The sequence below is a fragment of the Neopelma chrysocephalum genome, unplaced genomic scaffold (assembly GCF_003984885.1).
Source record: "Neopelma chrysocephalum unplaced genomic scaffold, ASM398488v2 Primary Assembly neopelma1_59, whole genome shotgun sequence".
Classification (NCBI taxonomy): Eukaryota; Metazoa; Chordata; class Aves; order Passeriformes; family Pipridae; genus Neopelma; species Neopelma chrysocephalum.
In genome coordinates, this window is record NW_020897714.1 from 27,395,014 (window position 1) to 27,414,241 (window position 19,228).

The window sequence follows — 19,228 nt, forward strand, 5'->3', positions numbered from 1 at the left end:
GGCAAATGTGGGTTTTGTTTTCTTTTTAGTACTTTTTTAAAAATTATTTATTAATTTTTATTTTTTTTCTTCCAGATTGAGGTTATCCCCTCAAATTCTTCCAGGCAGTTTCCTCCTGTAGGTAGAGCCTTTTTCATACATCCCACCAGGCACCAGAGCTGGAGCACTGCTCTGAACAGGATTTGTGTTCTCTTTCACCTTAGTTTCACTCTTTTATCTTCTGAGTGCAGGAGAGAGGCAGGTGACTTCATGAATTGACTGAAAGGCTATACACTTAAAGGCTTTTTTTCAACCGTGTTTGAAAGATAATTTTAAGCTTAATAAACACAATTACAGTAATCAAGTGACATTCTGAAGACATAGCCTTTATGTGCATTAAGTTGCTTATTTTTAATACTTGATTGGTTGCTTTATACAGTGTTATTTCAGCTTTCTTTTATAAATATTGCATTAACTTCATTTTCTCTGCACCAGTTGAGCATTTTTTGTTTTCAAGGATTTGGCATAAAGGAGTTTGGACACTTGAGAGCTTCAAAGTTGCCCGGTTTCAAACCTGGTTACCGGGTGGCTGCTTTCAGGCAACAGCTTCGGATGAGGAAAAATTCAACTGGACGTATATGAACATGTGGAAAATAACGAGGCCTTTTTTTTGGTATTTAGAAACCTGATGCAAAAAAACAGAAGGTGAAGATAGCAACATGATTAATCCCAGGAACATCAATGTTGTTTATAACCTTTAGACATAAATGCCCCCAATATCACAGTAGTTACTATTGCAATGAGAAATTTCTCTCAAATAGTTCCTGAAAGTGCAGAAAGGAGAAGTAGCACTTCTCACAAAAGAGGGAAATCATAGAAGTTGCTGCTCAAAATACATCATTGTAATTTTGTTTGTTTCTACAGACACTGTTTTTATCAAACTTCATGAAATGCAACAGTGGTGTTGGGTAATTAAGTACAACAGTTTACCTGGTGGTGGCATCAGTGGTGCTGCATGACCTGTGTTTTGGGTGCCAGGAGCTGTCACTGGAGACCATGGCAGGCAGTGGGCACGTTTCCATCAGGGTATTTGTCATTTGGGTGCACAGTGGCCTGTTGCCTGCCAGATGGCTTCCCATGGGGAGGTCAGGTGCCACTTTGCACCCGTGTTTACTGCATGGTCCAAGTTTGGGCTTTTCCTTCTCTTGCTGCAGCCCCATCGGGTGTCCCTTGGCTCCTGACCCATGTTTTCCCTCCTGATTTTTTTTTTTTTCTTGCTCATGTGTGTCTTCTCTCTCTCTGATTTCCCAGCCGCTGGGCCAGCCGCAGCACCACCACACAGCGGAGGAAGGACCGCCTGCGGCAGCACTCGGAGCACATCGGCTTGGACAACGATTTGAGGGAGGTAGGTGGCATCATCTGTGGGCAGCACAAGCTGTGATCCAGGAGGTGGAGGTTTGGACAAACAATGTGCTTATTGCTTAGGGCAGTTTTGTGGCTACTGTGATATTTGTTTGGGTCTCTGTAGCCACTTAGATGCCGCTTCGCTTGTCACAGATGCTTGTATATGTTGTACAACTTCAAAGTACGCAATGTAAATAAAGTGCTTTTATTATTTAGGAAAAAGACAGCCCCATTGTCATCAGAAAAAATGGCTTATTTGCTGTTTTAGACCCTGGTCGTGTTGCTGCATGCAGGCAGCAGAGCCCTGGTGCCTTCCTGAGAGCAGCTGCTGAGCTCTAGCCAGGTCTCTGGAAAAGTCAAGTCCTTGAATAAATGTCAGTGCTGTAGAAGCGAATGAGGCAGGGTTCTTCCCTTTCTTTTAAAGGAATTTTTTTTCTTTCTCTTGCATAGGTTCCTGACATGAGTAAGCCTATTTGAAAGGTTGAGACTTTGGGGCCTTTTTATGCCTAAAGCTTGGAAACTCCCATGCATCTTATAAATGTCAGTCACGTACATGCATTTCTTTCCCATCTTTTCAGTTCCTTGTCCTTCGTTAAATATTTTCTGCCACATTTTTCCATTGATGTCCATGTGCTTCTTTTGTATGTCACTAGCAAAAATAAAATACTCATGCTGTTTTGTGGTAAATCTTGCTGAATAATGTTGACCAGTGTTGGAGTTTGCCCTCTGAAAGAACCTGAGCAGATGAGTGGACTCTTCAACCATAGCTTCAAATGATGTTTCAGTGGAAACACAGCAAAACAGCACTTTTACATATTTGTTGCTATTTTTGCTAATGTGGCTTTGCAAGTATATTTTAAACAGTGCCTCGTGTGTATCTCAGCAGAGCCTTTTCAATACTTTGTCATGTATTTACGTTTTTCTTTTTTTGGCTGTGGATCATATGCATGCTTCTTTTGCTTTGTCTCCTCTTTCTTTCTGGCTGTTCTGCCATTGGGGCATCTGCCTCCTCTTAGCCATCGGAGGAGCTTTTGCTTCGTCAGAACTCAATGGCCTTCTGGGAGTGGGATCAGGGACCACCCCCTCCTGCACGGCCTCCTAAAAAATCCTTCTCTGAATGCTGCCTGGTATGTTTTAGTTTTTCTTGTTGAAAGCTGCTTTTGAGATGTTGCTAGCATGAGGAACCTCTGTCTTCACGGCGCCTCAAACCTCTCCCTTTCTTGTAGAGTAGGAGCACGTCCCTGTAGCGCTTGGAAGTGTGGTTATAATCAGAAAAGTAGCTGGAAATGAGCTTCCACTCCAGTTCCCTGGCAAACACAGTGGTTCCAAGACTGAAAGACGAGAATTTGTTTTTTCCCCGTGTTGCTCAGCTGGTGTCAAATCCAAAAATCATCACTTTCTGACTGCTGAATCATTGCATCCCAGTGTGGAAGAAGGTGGTGGTGGATGTTGATGAACAGGCAAAGTGCAATCAGCTGATTCTCTCAGCCCACCCTTGTTCTTCTGTTGAATTTACAAGAGCTAATACTATTCTTTTTTATTTTAGTGTAATAACAAGATATATAATGAATAAAATAAGGCTATCATGTTTTGTACTCTTCAGACTATAACCACACTTTGCATTTTATTTATCCCTTTAAAAAGAAATATTAGATTTCCTAGTTATATATTCCCTTTATTACTTTTTTCACTTGTTTTGCTGTTAATTTTTGCACTGAGTTAGATGGAAGTCACTTGTGAGATTGCTTGATGGACAACACGCTTTCATCATCTGTGACTTTTTTTTTATTGCCGTCTGTAGTTTTTCAACTATTTTAAAATCTTTACAGCATTGGTGCAACTGTAATCACCTAACTGAGCACTTTTGATGAACACAGATTTTCATGGCAGAACCCTACGTTCTTGTCTGACCTGTTGGGGTGACATTAAGTGGTTCTTGTCCAAATTTTGTGTTGAAAAAATCCAGTTGTGTCAGAAGAACTGTACTCTCCCTAAAAAAAAAAAAAAAAAAAAAAAAAAAAAAAAGTGAGCTATTTCAATCAACTTCAATATGTTTGGATTTTGCTTTTGCTTTTCCCAATCTAGTGGAAGGTGTCCATGCCCTGGCAGAAAGGTTGGAACTACATGACCTTTAAGGTCTCTTTCAACCCAAACCATTCTATTATTCTATGAAATAAATTTTCTGCCCAGATAGAAAGCTCCAAGGATGCAACAGCCATAGTGACCTCTCAGTTTCCCAGAAAACCCAGCCAGCAGCAGCACTAAGTCCCTGGGGGAGATGTGATCCAGCCCCCTCTGGGAAAGAGTGATCATTGTCACATACCATCCCCCAAAGAGGCATCATTAACTGAATGAAAACACACTATGGAAACAGAGCATTCCCACCCCAGGCTATGAGCACTGTGTTTCAAGACTTTTATTCGGCATCATTTTATTATCTTACTCTTTTTTAGCAAAAACTTTATGAGTAATGCTTGATCAACTGGCCAACTTCTCAGCCTTGCTCAGCCCTCTCACTGAAGTTTGGGTCAGAGGTCACTTGTTGATTTTTTTTTTTTTTTTTGGTGTGTGTTTTTTGGCTTAACAAATGAAAGCCAAACTGAAAAATACCCCACCCCTGAACACAAGGCAGTGGAGCAAGAAAGTTTAAAAGTCATTTATTACAGCTTGGATCTTTCTTTAAAGAGTATGCTGATTTTTTTTGTCCACACTTCACAATTACCACCCCATATAAAAATGATCCTTACTGTCAGTTTTGTTTAAAATGAGCTTCACTCGTAATCGAGAAGTTAATTGAGAATAAAGACAAGTCTCATTTTTCCCACATAAACTATCCAGATGAAAAGTAATGGATGAAATCTTTCTCCTTCACTAAGTGTATTTCTGCTTCTTGTAATTTATTTTCAGAGGATTTTTTTTTCTATTCATGTATAGTCTGGTCACAAATTAGACAGTTTTTTAATTTTTTTTTTTTAAGTGAGACTTAACAGTGAAAAGAAACTCTACTGGGTGTTTTGACTTTATTGCTTAATGAAGGTGTTGCACTTCATGCACTTGCTGTGCCTAACTTCATGCTGGTGGCTAACAGCACAGTTCACTAGCTAACGTTGACTGATTCTGTACCACGCAGGAAAATATCTTGCTTTTTCTGTTGTCAAAAGGGATCACTCCACTCCTCCAGCCTGACACCTAAACATCAGACAAATCAAGATTTTGTTCCTAGATTAACACTAGCTCATTCCTTTCCACCAGCATTTGCTTGCCTAGGATTAGGATGAGGAGAGACACTCTGACTTGTAATATCTAAAATTATTCTCTTTATTTTTAGAAATACATGCAGGAGGCAAGGAGTTTAGGAAAAAATTTAAGGCAGCCCAAACTCTCAGACCTCTCTCCAGCTGTGATTGCACAAACCAACTGGAAGTTTGTGGAGGGGTTACTGAAGGAATGTCGCATGAAGGTAGGTCGTCCTCTATGTGTTCTCCCCTTGATTACACTGAGCCTAAATAGCATCTGCAGATGGTGGTCTGATTCACAGCTGGAGTGGTATTAGTCCATTGGGATACCAGACTATCCACCAGTGTGGATATCCCCCTTTAGTGTAACATTTACATTAGTATTACATATACACATTAATGTATCAATTTAGTGTTACATTTTTCAACAGCTAGAAAAGAAAGGAACGTGTCCTCGCTCTTCTATTTATGCAGTTGAAGTTGATGTAAAGAGTAAAAAGGACAGGAAGGAGAATCAGCATGATCGGACATCTCTGGGAGGATTTCCTTTAATTGTTCATATTTACATGTAGCCTAAACAGAACAGGCTCGAGACCCTCAGTCAAAAGGGAAGAATTCAGCATGTGTCACTTGTGCATGTTGTTTATGCAGAGCAAATGAGGTATAGCAGTTTCTAATATTAAAGGAGCTTTTATAGACATGAAAGTATAGCTTGTGTCTCTTGCAGTTGTTGTTATACTGCATTACCTGAGTGTTGAACTTTAATGGCTGTAACAAGAAGAAAACCAGAAAGTCAGTAAGACTGAAAGTGTATCTAGTGCTTTTCTCTGTTTTGCTCTGTACTCTGCTTGGTGATAGATCAACAGTATAGGAATAGGACAATGGATAAAGGGTATAGAAATAGGACAGCTGGAACAGGCTTCCCAGGGAAGTGGTCACAGCACCAGTTCAAAAAGAGTTCAGAAAGAGTTCAAGAAGTGTTTGGAGAATGCTCTCAGGCACATGGTGCGATTCTTGGGGCTGTCCTGTGCAGGATCAGGAGTTGGGCTTTGATGATTCTCATGGGTTCCTTCCAACTCAGGATAGTCTGTGATTTGAAGTAATCATGCAAACTTTTTAAAATACAATTATTCTTGTTAATTTAAAAACCCTGTAAAGATATTTAAACTTTCTCTGGTCAGGCTATTAGCAATGGTTTCTGTATTAAGCACGTTTAAGTGAACTCATCTATAAATTCTGTCCCTTGCTGGATAATATTCTTAGAAACCTTTGGGGATTTTTTTTAATTTATTTATAGACTAAACGCATGTTGGTAGAGAAGATGGGCCACGAAGCAGTTGAGCTGGGCCATGGAGAAGCCAACATAACAGGTCTGGAGGAAAATACATTGATTGCTAGTCTCTGTGATCTGCTAGAAAGGATCTGGAGCCATGGTCTGCAGGTCAAGCAGGTTGGTAGCTGGAAACTTGGGACTTCGTGTGAACACTACTCTAGCAAACACTGAATGCCATCACTACCTTTTAAGCTGCTACTCAGTGGTGTCATTCCAACATAAAGTGGGAGGTATCTTTGGGCTTGGAGTCCTTGGTTCATGTCTTGCCAAGGTTGAAGAGTTTTGGGTGTTAGGGATTTTTTGGGGGGGTGGAGTTGTTTTGTTTTGTTTTTTTTTTTTCTTTTTCTATTTGAGAAGTGCCTCTGGAAACTGCAGTGATGTTGTCAAGTATCTGTTTGGTTTCTTCTCTTTCAACCTTCACAAGGGAAACCCAGAGGGAGGACAAAGAAACAAGGTGGGTGGTGTGACTAATAGGTCAGTGGGATGGTCCTCTCCTTTTCCTAAGGTTTCATGATCCAAGAGAGAAGGATTGATTGTCATTACTGAACATTTTACCCATTTAAATGCCATTCCACTATTTTGCTGTGTTTATTGGCCTCTTTTCTTTTGCCTGAATTTATTTAAAGCTGTGTGCTACGTATTCCATTTTCAGGGGAAATCTGCTCTGTGGTCCCATTTGCTTCAGTACCAAGAGAGAGAAGAGAAGCAGGAGCACAGTGCAGAGTCACCAGGTGAGTACTTGGCAACTTGACTCCGTGAAGGGTCCATCACAGTGAATGAACTTGGGCATGGGAGGAACAGTGCAACCACAGGAAACCCATGCAGGATTTTTGGTGTATTTCTTTGCTAATACCACATTTACATTTGGAGACTTTTCATCATCGTTGTGAGGATGTCTTGATGTCTGGACTAAATAGATTGAAATAGTTGGAGGCAAAGGAACAGAGTTACTATCCTTGTCTGGAAAATCACTTGATGTATGTTCACTACTTTCATTTCCTTTTAATCAGCATTGAGTGAGGTGTGAGAAGCAGTGCTTCCACAAGAGATGATTTCTGTAGAAGCTAAAGGTGTGGAAGTGGAGATAAGACAGCTGACATTTTTCTTTCAGCGAGCATAATCTGTCTCTCAGATCCCAATGTGAATAACTCCATATTCACTAGATCTTTATACTGGTGGATGGTACAGTTCAGAAACTGTGTAATTGATCTCTGTACATCAGTCTAGGTGCTCAGTTTAAGCTTTGGCTTGGCCTTTACAATCACTAAATTACTTCTGTGCTGTGAGAGAGATTGGTTTTCTGATGATCTGGAGATCTCCCTGCCCAGTGGCTGGGGTATTGTAGTGAAAGTCTCTGAACTGTAGTTGGTCATCTTCCAAGGACTCTCCAATCCAAATCCTGCTGATGGGAACTTGTATGATCAGTCCTCAAAGGTGCATTTATGGAAAAACTAGTCTCTCTCATGAAAAGACTTTTTAATAAGCTTCAATGAGTAATGCACTAAACAATCTGGCTGGCAGGCACAAATTCCTGAGAGCAAAATGTGTCACCAAAAAGCAGTTTGATCAGAGTAGCAGAGCACAGAAACGCGTGGCATTCTTAGCATTGAATATGTTACTGTAGCTTCATTTTATTGAGTTCTTCTCAGTTGTGAGCTTTCCACAGAAACATCTCTTACTAATAAAACTCATCAGATTTATGTTAATGTATTTCACATACAAAAAAGGAAGCTAAATCTCTGAATTCAGTGCTGGATTAAGGAAGGAATAGGTAATGTATTCAGCATTTTTCATTTTGTCTACTTCTACATTTCCAGAATGGAGTTAGTGATAATGCACAGAAACACTGCAGTTACCAGCCACTTATGATTGTTTTCAGCTGTATGTGAAATAAATGCGTTGCAGACTATTACTGTAGTGTTGCGTTAACTTCATGTGTTTTCTCCATTGCAGTTGCTGTTGGAACAGAAAGACGAAAGTCTGACACAGGAATTACTCTGCCTACATTGAGGGTTTCCCTGATACAAGATATGAGGTACACAATTTGGTTCCTAAAGCATTGATTGTGGTTTTAATTGTGTAGCATAAGGTAAAGATCCGCGCTGGCTTTGGGTCTACAAAGGCTAAGGAGAATTAAACCTTCTCTTCAGCCCACATTCAAATCTATGACATGTTGCCTTTCTATTTTGAAAAACCTTTTTTGCAAGTTCACTTGATCTGTTTTATCTAAAAGACAGTGAAAGCCACACACGTTTTACTTGGATTTTAGTTTTCCCTGGGTGGGGTTCTTCCAGCAGTAAAGCCAACTTCTACAACTAACAGCAGATATGTTGAATTCCTTGGTTCTTTGAGTTTGTTTCTTTTTGTTTGTGTCAAAGTACTGACTGAGCAAGTACAGTTGATAGATAGAGCAAAGGACATAAAAACTTGCTCGCAATGCCTGAGCAACATTCTTTCTCCTCAGCTAGCATTTTATGGCAAATAGTAATAAATGAACAAATTTAGAAATGTATTCAAATTTAGAATTTGGTAAGTTTAAAGCTGGGATGTTAAGTTAGGGCAGGTGCTCTGCTGGAGACCACAGCCTAGCTATGGAGACCTATTCAAGCAATGTTGGTTTGGAACCAGAAAGGTTAGAGGGTAAGAAGAGGTGGAGGCTGATGTGACAGCACCAGACAGAAGTTCTTCAGGGCATCTTCTCGATCAAGCCACTGCCAGGTCAAGCTACTTTTTTGACACTTGTTTTGCAGGGGTTAAGGATTGCAGTGGGCCAATGTGCCATGAAAAGAGAGGAGGACTAACGCAATAATGCTCATCTGTAAAGAGCTGCTAACAATTGCTGGCAATTTAATGTGTGAGACAACATGAGTACTTCTTCTTGTAATACCATGTCCTCCCTACACATAAAAATATGGCAAACAATCTTATGGCAAAAATAAAATTAATTGTAGTAAGTTCACAAAACCGTGATTACAGTGATGTGATTTTTACTATGTGTATTGATGCAGATATATTTTTTTTCTGATGCGAGATCGCACAGATTAGTCAGACTTTTCTGAAAGAAAATTACTGTACTTCCCACCTTTTTGTTTGATGCTACATAGTGTGAGTCTTGTGCTCTGATTTTGAAGAATATGACATGTCACATAAGGCTAAAACAACACGCAAAAGTGGGAGAGAGAATATATACAGTGTAATTAGGAGCATGGTGCCAAGAGGTCATTTTGAACATGTGTCTGTCATTTTAGCATCCCTCTCATGGGATGTGGCAGCTATCTACTTAATGCAGTCCTGCAAGGCTGACAGGCATGCAGAGGGTCAGTCTGAGGAAAGGATGAAGGAGGATCTGGAGCGGAAACTCACGTGCTGGGAGGGGATTGCTGGCAGAGGAGGCTGTGTGTGCTCACTGCTGAGAGCAGGGGTTCTGTCTTCCACGTACTTCCACTGGAGTAATGAAAGCCCAGCACAGATCTGAGCTCTTTTGTTTGAATCACAAAATTCTTTCTGCTGCTCTTCAGAGGAAAAAGTAAAGAAGCAGAACACTATCTTTTGTAATATCTTGGATATTCGTGATTGTGCACAAACATGTCTGGTCATGGAAAATGCTGGGCAGATGGTGAGTTGAATTTGTCATTTGTAATCTCGTGGCATACTTTCTCCTGCTTGGAGGGAATGCCACTTAGTATTTGTTTGCACACACAGATTCAGGCTGAAGTTAGAAGGATGGGTAATTGTTAAATTGCTGGGGTTGCGGTGCTAACTGAACTAATGGCTAGAGGATTAAGCATTGCCTTAAGCATGGCTTGGTTTTGATGGCTCATGCACGGTTATGTAAACAACTTAAAAAGCAGGGCTGAGTCACAGTCATGCTCTGAGTGTGCCATGAGCCTGTGCTACAGGTAAGGTGGTGTGTCCTCTGCCTCCCCTGCAAAGCCAGGCATCTTAGATGTGGTAAGGAAGATGCTCAAAGTGTTTATTTTGGCTTTGTGCATGGAGTCTTGGCACAAGCATGTTTGGGGGTATGCCCTTCAGCTTCTCCCCTGACGAGGATCTGCAGCATCTCTCCCATCCCTCTTCTAGCTCCCAGTCAGACTCCTGCTGCAACCTGCTTCCAGCATGGCCACAGCCCTCAGGCACATTGCTGCATGTCCAACCCAACCAGTCAACACCAAGGCAACTCCCCAAAACCTTTGGTCCAGCTGGGTTCAGGTTTCTGATCCTTTCCCTTCAGGCATGTTCATCCTTGCTATCAGCACTTGCTTTCGTGCCTGTGTTTTGCCTCCCCTCCTGCGGGGAACTTGCAAGTGGAGAATGTGAGCTGGGAGCTGGGCCCACAGCAGTGATACTTAATCTGCTGTGGTCAAAAAGAAGGCTTAGCCAAGACCTGCTGCCTACCTGGGATGAGCTAGTGTGGCTCGTTCCTGATGGTGCTGGGACAAGGAGCGTGCACACCATCCCCAGGGGCATGGCAGCACTGAGCAGTTGTAACCTTTTCTGTCAGCACAGCTGTTTGCAGAGGGTATGTCCTCCCATACCCCAGGCTTACATTTGACAGGGTAAATAGATTTTTTGTTATTACTAATGGGATTAAAAGCAAGTCCCAGCCAAGGGAGTTGCATTGAAATGGCTGTTCAGTGCTCTGACAAGAAGAGTTTGCTGTGCAGTGTTGAGCACACAGTGCTTACGCTTAGGTCACTGATAAAAATAGAGCTGTTCTGACTCTCACAGCTGAGAGTGAATTAAATTTGGGTTCCTGAATGCCCTGTTCTGTTACACTCTGCTTTTGCTGACACCAAGACTGATTACTGGATCTTTTTAATGTCTCTGGCAAGCTGTATGGTTGCAGATCCTTATTTTTCCCAAATGCAGAATTAATGCTAATCTAGTCTGAGCCAGAAGCAGGTAATGAAGAGGCACAGAGCATGCATGGAATAAGGTTGAGTCCATCTGTACTTGAATCTTCTCACAGTGAAATAACATATTCCACTCGGTGTTTCATATTAGATGTAATTCAAGCCAAGCACTGTGGGGGAAGGGGAGGGAGGGAGATGATAGTCTCTGCTTTGATCTTCCCATCTCAAAAGACTTGAAATGTCTGAGAAGAGTGTCTCAACACGATGTAGTTGAGTGTAATATGCATCCAGTTTCTCAAGGACTCCGGATCATGTATCCAGCTGTCTGGGTTGGAAGGTCTAACACTGGCTGCCACATCCTGAGCCAGGGATTTCCAGTGCCAGGAGCAAGGCTCTGAGCAGCAATTCAGATGGTAGACATCACCGCTGACAAAGGGAGGCTGCTGAGCTTGGTTATAAAGGGCAAGGACACGTGTGTGAGTGTAATGTGCCCTCCTGCGTTTGTTTTACAGCTCAGCAAGAATTAGAACTTATCTGGTCCATCAGAAAACTATCCATGTGTATGTTAGTAAACAGGAGGAAGTTTCTTTAAAAAAAAAGGCTTTTTTTTCCTTTTCTTTTTTTTTTTTAAGAGGTTTTAAGCAACGTAGGTTTTGCCACTGGCAAGCTACCATCACTCCTCTTGATGGTGCTTCAGATATGTACGTACAGCACTAAGCCTTGTGTTACAGACACCTCAGCGTGGATTGTGAAGGTAGACCTGTCTTTTGAGAGTTGGGGCAGCCTGACGGAGAGCATGGACTGTCCTGGACTGACTGGAATGCAGCTGGACTGTGTCCAGTATCCACTTCATTTGTGCAGAGTGGACTTGTATTTCTGGACAGCACTAAGTTGTATTTGCAAATCTGCCCTGGAGGTCCTGGGCCTGTCGCATTAGAAGCTCTATAAACAAGAGAGTACTTTTCTCAAATAATGCAGGATCTAAATAAAGCACACGCTTGGGTGTAACAGATGGGGGAAAGCACGAGACAGTGAGACTATAGTAGTCAATGTAAAAAGCATCAGTCACAGCATGACTTTGTTGGATTTCCTTTGGAGTAAATATTGCCTAGCACTCAGCGATGCGTGGAGGGCTGTCAAGGAAGATGCAGGAGTTGGACAGGAAATCGCAGCAGAGATCAGATTTCAGCTGATGGTACTTGGAGCCTGCCACAGAGATTTGGAGGGCTGAATCACCTGTGCACTTAACATGCAAACTGCATGAAAATGAAGAAATTGCAGCCTTTTCTTTCTCCGGCTGGAAACCGTTACTCATTTTTCTTGTTGTTTATTTAACCAAGTGGGGGGTTTTTGGAAGCAGCTTGGCCTTGCCATGGCCGCTCTCTTCCTCTTCTAAAACTCCCTGTGCTCTAAAACTAGAGTTTTCTGGCATTCTCCAAACTGAAATGTGGGAAGTTTAAAAAAAATAAGAGCAAAACCATAGAAGAAAGCCCCTGTGGAACAGTTCTGCTTTCCTACAGATGAAGCATGCGGAAGGCTGTTCAAATTATCACTTACACAAGGGCCTCTTATATCTCTGAAAATGTGATTCTGCTTAAGGCTTCCTGTTGCTGTTTTTGCCCCAACAGTCCTCCTTTTCTTAGATTTCCCATTGCTGCTGCCCTCAAGGGGTTTTAAAGAGCCTTCAAAGTAGACTGTCGTTTGGAGAAACTCTCAAGATACATGTTTGTCCTCTGCCCTTCCAGATGCACCCTTTTGATTCAGCAGCCTGAGGGGGCAACTGTGATATAACTGGGTGTCACAAGGTGGTTGCTTTTTTTAGGTCTTAGCAGTGTCCATGAGGACATCTACTTCCAGCAATGCGGGGATGAGCAGATTTACCCCTACTTACCTTGGCCAAGCAAACACAGAGCGGCTGATTTGGGCTGTAGTGCATTGGGAAAAGTTGCCTCATGTTCTCATGCCAGTCTGGGGCTGCCAGAGATCTCAGTGCCACAATGAGGGGTTCTGGGGGGTCCTGCTGGGGGTCTCTGTAGAATTGATGTCAGAAGATATCTTCCAGTCAGCTGCAGCATCACACTGGATGTTGCCATTTGTAGAATTGTTATGATTCATCTATTTATTTTCTTTCCCACACATTTCAGGCATGTTCAGAACATGAGTGAGATAAAGACTGATGTGGGGCGAGCCAGAGCCTGGATAAGGCTTTCTCTGGAGAAGAAGCTTTTATCTCAGCACCTGAAGCAACTGCTTTCCAACCAGGCACTTGCAAAGTAAGCTGGCTCCTTTTCTCAGTGCTTCGCTTTCATGTCTGCCTTAGTGATGTCTCAAGGTGCTGCTGCTTGTGGCACAGCCACACACCCTGTTTGGGTACTGTGGTTTCCAGCTAGAAGTGATTGAAGGGCAGAGGGTAGCTTGGGGAGGAGGTACTGCCCACCCAGCAGGGCAGAACTCTGCTCGTCTGCATGGAAAACGCGTCACAATTTTCAGGAAGGAGGCATTAGGTCGTGATCAGATCAGTGCATTGATCCAAGGCACATCACAGCCCTACACTCATTGTGTCTTGTGCAAATGAAGCAGCAGGAACAGGAATGCCCCATCTCACAGCAGCCCTGCCTTAGGCTGACTCCAGCCAAGAACAGGCCCCCATCCTGACTGCCCATGAGCTGGGTCAGAGGCCAGCCCTCCGAGCCTGCTCTCCCAGCTTTGCCTTCTTTTTTCAAGCACAGGCACTTAGGGATCACCTGTGTAGATGTCCCCTGACTTCATTTTCTCAAAACAATGCGTTTAGTAAAAAACCCCTAAACCTTAGGAAAAGAAAACATCCTAGCTGTTGCAAGTAGTTCTGGCTCTGTCATGGGTTGCATTAATGATTTATGCCAAAAGCTACCAAATACTCTGCTAGGGGGAAGAAAGAGGAGTAACTGGAGGCAGTCCTCTCTTGTGAGTTCAACTAAAGGCATGGTGGCAGACCTGTCTTTTCCTGAAGGTGCATCTACATCTACCTACCTCAGCAATTCTTCAGGGGTCTGTTCCCTTCAGACTACAGGCCTTGTCACAAGCTCTGTGCTGTCTCAGAGCGGGGCCAGTTTAATTCCTGGTGTGCCTTTGCACTGCTTAGGGCAATTGGTGATGTACACTTGGGTCCCTGAACTGAGAGAGTGGTGGGAGGATCCCATCTGCTGCTTGGTGCCTTCAGCTTAGTTTTCTCTGCCACAGTATGGAGAAGAAGATTAGACAAGACCATTCCAGAGTGGGGAGATATGGGGAAGAAATGAGGTTGCTGTTAGGTTGGTCCAGGTCTGCTGCTGTGAGTAATGTTGGTTCATATCTGTGCCTTGCAGCAAACCCAAAACTGATATGACCTCTGTAGCCTTGCTGTGGGAGCGTGGAGCCGAGAGTGGTCTGTAACGCAGATGTGTAGCAGACTTACACACCCTCCGTGGGTTTCTAGCAGCTTGTGTTGGTGGGGAATCATACCTGCCATTAAGATGCGCTCTTCATTTGATATTTCGAGATTCAAACACCTTTTAAGATATGTGGTGCTTTTTTCAACAACAGCAACAAAAATATGCAATGTCTTTGTTCCTACCAGGAAACTTTACAAGCGTTACGCTTTCCTGCGCTGCGAGGAGGAACGGGAACAGTTTCTGTATCACCTGCTCTCGCTCAATGCTGTGGATTACTTCTGCTTCACAAGCGTCTTCACCACAATCAGTGAGTTGGAGAATCAATTTTTTTCCCCCTGAATAAAAAGTAGTTGCTGTCATGATTTCTAAGAGATGGTGTTGCTGGTGCCTGAGTAGCTGAGCCCTTATCTGGAAACCTTGGTTGTTGCTGCGAGGCTGCTGGGTGTTGCTCTGGGAAACCAGCTGGAGGGGCAAGGTTGTATGGAAGTGCTCTGGATAAGAGCGTTGCACAAAGGAGAGTAATCAGCAGAGTGCCGCTCTCTGTATAGTTTCTTTCATCTTCCCTCACAGACAGGTCCTCTACATCCTAATGCTTCTTTCTGGTCTTGCATTAAGCGTGCACCATAACAGCCTGCTCTCCTCAGACTGAGAAGGAGATGGAAGATTGGAGGATGAAATACATGGGACTTTGTGCTCCACTGTATATTTTAAATCTCTTTTTGTCTCTTCTTAAACGGCAGAAAGATTCCCTCTCTCATCCTCTCTTTTAAGGAGGAGAGCAGAGATTGGATTGATATCTGAAAAAGAATCTTTTGTCTTTCCAACACTGGTCAATGTGGAAAAGGCAGGGTCCCATGAGATGACCTAATTATTTGGATTCACCTGGGCAGTTCTTAGTCTTCATTTCTCTGCCTGTTCAGAGTGAAGTGAAGCAATCTTTACGTGGCTGTCAAAGCAGGCACTCATTCTACTTTTTCTCCTCTTAAAGCAAGAAATCTCCTCAGAATTAGCACAGCGCAAAGAGATTTATTCGTCCTTGATTACCTTATTTCTGTGGGGCATCCGGCTTGACAGCTCTTCCCTGTAGGACAAGTGCTTGGAATTTGAGAGTTTCTTTTTGAGTGCAATATCATTGGATGGCACACAAAAGTAAAAAAGGTTGGCTTAGCTTCCCCAGTCAAAAAGGCAGCTTGTGAAACATAAGGAGAGAGAGAATCTTGCAGTGCTAGAGGTGCAGTATTGGGAATCAAATCCAAATTGGGGTGGGTGGCAGTCCTTGTCTTAAGCATGTATAGGTGGTATGGATTTAAAACCAAAAGAATAAGAATAATAAATGGGGAGGTATCCACAGAGACACATCATACTTGAGACTTTGGCCATGCCAGCATTTCTTACTGCAGCGTTTCAGTACTTGAAGGGGGCCTGTAAGAAAGAGGGGGATGAACATTTTATCATTTATTTGTTGCAATAGGACAAGGGGTAATGGTTTTAAACTAAAGGAGGGTCAGTTTAGATTAGCTATAAGAAAGGAGTTGTTTACCTTGAGGGTGTGAAACCTTGGCACAGGTTGCCCAGAGAAGTTGTGGATGGCCCGTCTCTGGAAACATTCAGGATCAGGTTGGACAGGGCTCTGAGCAACCTGATCTACCTGAAGATATCCCTACTCACTGCAGAGGGGTTGGACTAGATGGCCTCTAAAGGTGCCTTCCAAAGCAGACTGTTCAATGATTCTGACATTCGTTTCCCTCGTATCCTGCTGTGCACCCCCTCCTCCCCGGATCCTGCCACAGGCAGGTTCGTCCCTTCCCTGGGCAGGCTGCGGAACTTTCCCTGCGCTGCCCCGGCTCTGCCGGGTTCTGCCGCGGGGCTGCAGCACCACCGTGCGGCACCGCCGCCCCCTCTGAGCACGGGGAAGGAGGGGTTCTCCTTGTTTGTTTGCTGAGACAGGGGACAAGAACTTCCCTTCAAGGGGAAGGCGTGCTTTGCTCCAGAAATTGCATTTACTGTAAGAGGAAAAAAAAATAAAAAATCAAGACTAACGTACTTCCCCCTCCCCTTCCCCGCCCTGTTCTCAGTGATCCCTTACAGGTCAGTGATAATTCCCATCAAAAAACTGAGCAATGCAATAACCACGTCAAACCCGTGGATATGTGTGTCAGGAGAACTAGGAGATACTGGAGTAATGCAAATTCCTAAAAATCACCTCGAAATGACGTTTGAGGTGAGTACATGCTCTTTACACTTTACTTTTCAATTTGAAATGTGCTTTCAAATAAACATTAATTTGGTCTGGGGTTATTAAGAGCAGATTATGTCTCCGTTTTTAAGGTCACTGTACATTCAAATATGTACAAGAAAATAGTGCTGCCTGCCCTTCCTGTGTGAGATGAAGGTTTCCTATGAGCACATACCACTTTTAACCACAGGCTTCACTGCCATCCCTGTCCCAGCCCAGGACTCCTCACCTAGCCAGTCTGTTTCCACATCTCATTCCCTTCCATGCCTCCTTGCCTATTTTTCCCTTTCACCCCTCTTTTCCAACTCCTCATCTGCCTTCCAAGTTTCTTTTCCCTTCTTTCAGTCCGTCTTTCCACTTACCACCACCCAGGTCCCTTTCTACATCTGGGCAGTTCCAGATTTCTTCTCCTGCTCCAGCTCCTTGTCCAGCATTACTGCTTTCCTTCCAACCAGCCAGTCTAACCCCTGAGCTCTTCAACACCCCAGCCTCTGGTGCTGGCCCCTGGAAAACCCAAGAGCTACCATCCCCACCGGGTTCTCTTCTCTGAGCTCGCTGGAGTTTTCTCTTTAGGTTTGATTTCCCGGCGTTCCCCTCTGCTTTCCCGCCCATCAATTACAGGTTGGCTCCGTGCCACACCAAAGCAGCTGCTAGCGGGAATTGCAGGGAGAGCCCCATCAAGCTCCTGCAGCTCCCTCCGGGCTGTACCATATCCATTAAGGAGTGATTTTGTAGGAAAATCTGCTGCTAAAATTAAGGTTGCATCCATGGAGCATATGCAGACTGACCTTCAGCAACAATAGCAAAAAAAAAGGCTGTTGCCAAATATAGGTAGATTTTGACATAGGGAGGATATTTTTGTGATAAGTGCCTGCTTCTCATTCAGATACTACTGTTTTGCAGAAAAGATCTCCAGGGTTCTAACAAGCAAAATGACGTTTTTCTAAGGACCATATTAATGCTATTCTGGATTATTCTTTTGGCTGAAACTTTCCTAAAATATCACCTTGGGTAGCCACCCAGTATGGAAAATGTCAGCCCAAGCTGCTTGTTTGGCAGTATTAGAAGCAATGAAAACCAAGGTCTTGCAAGGAAAGTGTTTAGGTGACGTTAACAGATGTTGCTGCCAGCCCCACCTACAGTTACATAGAGCACTGGAATTCACAGCCCCTTGTTTTCCTTTTTCTGTGACTTTATGGTGCTAAGTCTCATGTTAGTGATTTTTGTTTGGCCCCAAATAAGCATATCAATCTCTTAAAATAATAAAGGATCTAGGGACTGCTTTGTAGTATAGAATGAGTTGACTGAAGGTCAGTATGCTCTAAATGCATTTTTGAAAAGCTGTTTTTATTGAAGATCTATTTCTTCTACAAAAGCACACCTTTTTATCATCTTAGCTCAGAAATTAATACTTCTCAGAAATATTGAGTGCTCACAACAAACAATATAATCTCTTCACAAGCTTTTAAGAGTTTTATTTCTTTGCTCCTGTCTTAAAATAATTATGCAGTTTTTCAAAATGCTCTGCATGTTTGGTTGAAAATACTTGCTCTATAAATCAAAGGAAACTGAATAAAGGCATACATTTGAGACCATATGTGTGCATGTGGTGGGGGTGTGTGTTGTCTGTTGTTTTTCAAATTAAGTAAAAACTGTTACTCATTTCAGTGCCAGAACTTAGGGAAGCTGACGACCGTTCAGATTGGCCATGACAACTCAGGGCTGCTGGCCAAGTGGCTGGTTGATTGTGTCATGGTCAGGAATGAAATAACAGGACACACGTACAAGTAAGCAACAAGTCTTAATTTTCTTTGTCTGAGATTCTTCTGTGCTGAATTGAAAGAAATCAAGAAGGCATTCACCTTCTCCTTAGTTGGTGGAACACTCTGTGGGCTGATTTGGGTCCCCGATAGGGTTGGGTTGGTCTCACCCACCCCCGGTTCTCTCATTTCAGAATGAGGCCTAGTTGAAGTTAGATAATCTGATAAATGAGAGTTGAATGTAGGATTTTCTTTGCATCTTTCTGAGACAGGACAGACGGTATAGATACTTTTGAAGTGATTCATATGTTTGTGTCTAATAATTAAATCTCTTGTTTTAAAGTAGTGTGGTAATATTGTGCACAAATTAACTCTTTAAACCCCAAGAGCTGAAATCAGAGTTGGCAAATCTTTGGTTTCTTTTTCTTTTAAGAAACTCTGATTACAAGAAAATAAAAGGTTTTGATGATTTCTTAATCTTCTATTGAGTACATACCTGTGTCAAAAAGATCTCCTAACTCATCATTGGTTTTACAAAACATCTGGCTAAGCAGACTTAATTCTGTTAAATGTGAACTTGGAAAACTAGAATGCAGAGAGGTGAGCTCCAGAGCTCAGAGTCAGCCACTGCATACAGGGGAAAGTAGGAGAAAATGGGGTACAGGGGCTGGGAGTATGCACATGTGCATGGATTTCATTAGGACTGTGTATGGAGTCAAAGAGTACTGCAATAAAATGTGAGTTTTGAGTATAAGGAGATGTCACAGCTTCATCTGAGTGGGAACTCTGTGAGGATTTAGTTGTTAATCATCACAATGTTTTTAAAGACTGAATATCAGTTGTGGTTGCAAGTGAAAAAGGCAGAAAACAAGATGTGGACTGTGAAATACATGTATAACCCAAGCTTTGCGTATTTCCTTTCCTAAGGATGATCAGTTGTGGTGCAGGGGATGCTGCCTGCAGGGTTCTGGTCTGAGAAGTTTCAGGGTATTGAGTACTCCCTGCCTGTTATCAGTG

At 42.9% G+C, this 19,228-nt stretch overlaps 1 protein-coding gene across 5 annotated transcripts in view; it reads left to right on the forward strand.

Annotated features, from left to right (window-relative positions):
• DENND5B (DENN domain containing 5B) overlaps positions 1-19,228 on the forward strand; it is a 113,655-nt gene that overhangs the window by 87,408 nt on the left and 7,019 nt on the right. For 3 of the 5 annotated variants that reach the window (XM_027680620.1, XM_027680622.1, XM_027680623.1), the window contains 10 exons: positions 1,291-1,384; positions 4,712-4,843; positions 5,917-6,069; positions 6,374-6,406; positions 6,605-6,683; positions 7,906-7,987; positions 12,950-13,078; positions 14,401-14,522; positions 16,291-16,436; positions 18,120-18,238. In XM_027680620.1, the coding sequence (XP_027536421.1) occupies positions 1,291-1,384; positions 4,712-4,843; positions 5,917-6,069; positions 6,374-6,406; positions 6,605-6,683; positions 7,906-7,987; positions 12,950-13,078; positions 14,401-14,522; positions 16,291-16,436; positions 18,120-18,238 (1,089 nt within the window). The remainder of the gene's footprint in view (positions 1-1,290; positions 1,385-4,711; positions 4,844-5,916; positions 6,070-6,373; positions 6,407-6,604; positions 6,684-7,905; positions 7,988-12,949; positions 13,079-14,400; positions 14,523-16,290; positions 16,437-18,119; positions 18,239-19,228) is intronic. The other 2 variants (XM_027680621.1, XM_027680625.1) reach the window with 1 other exon arrangement.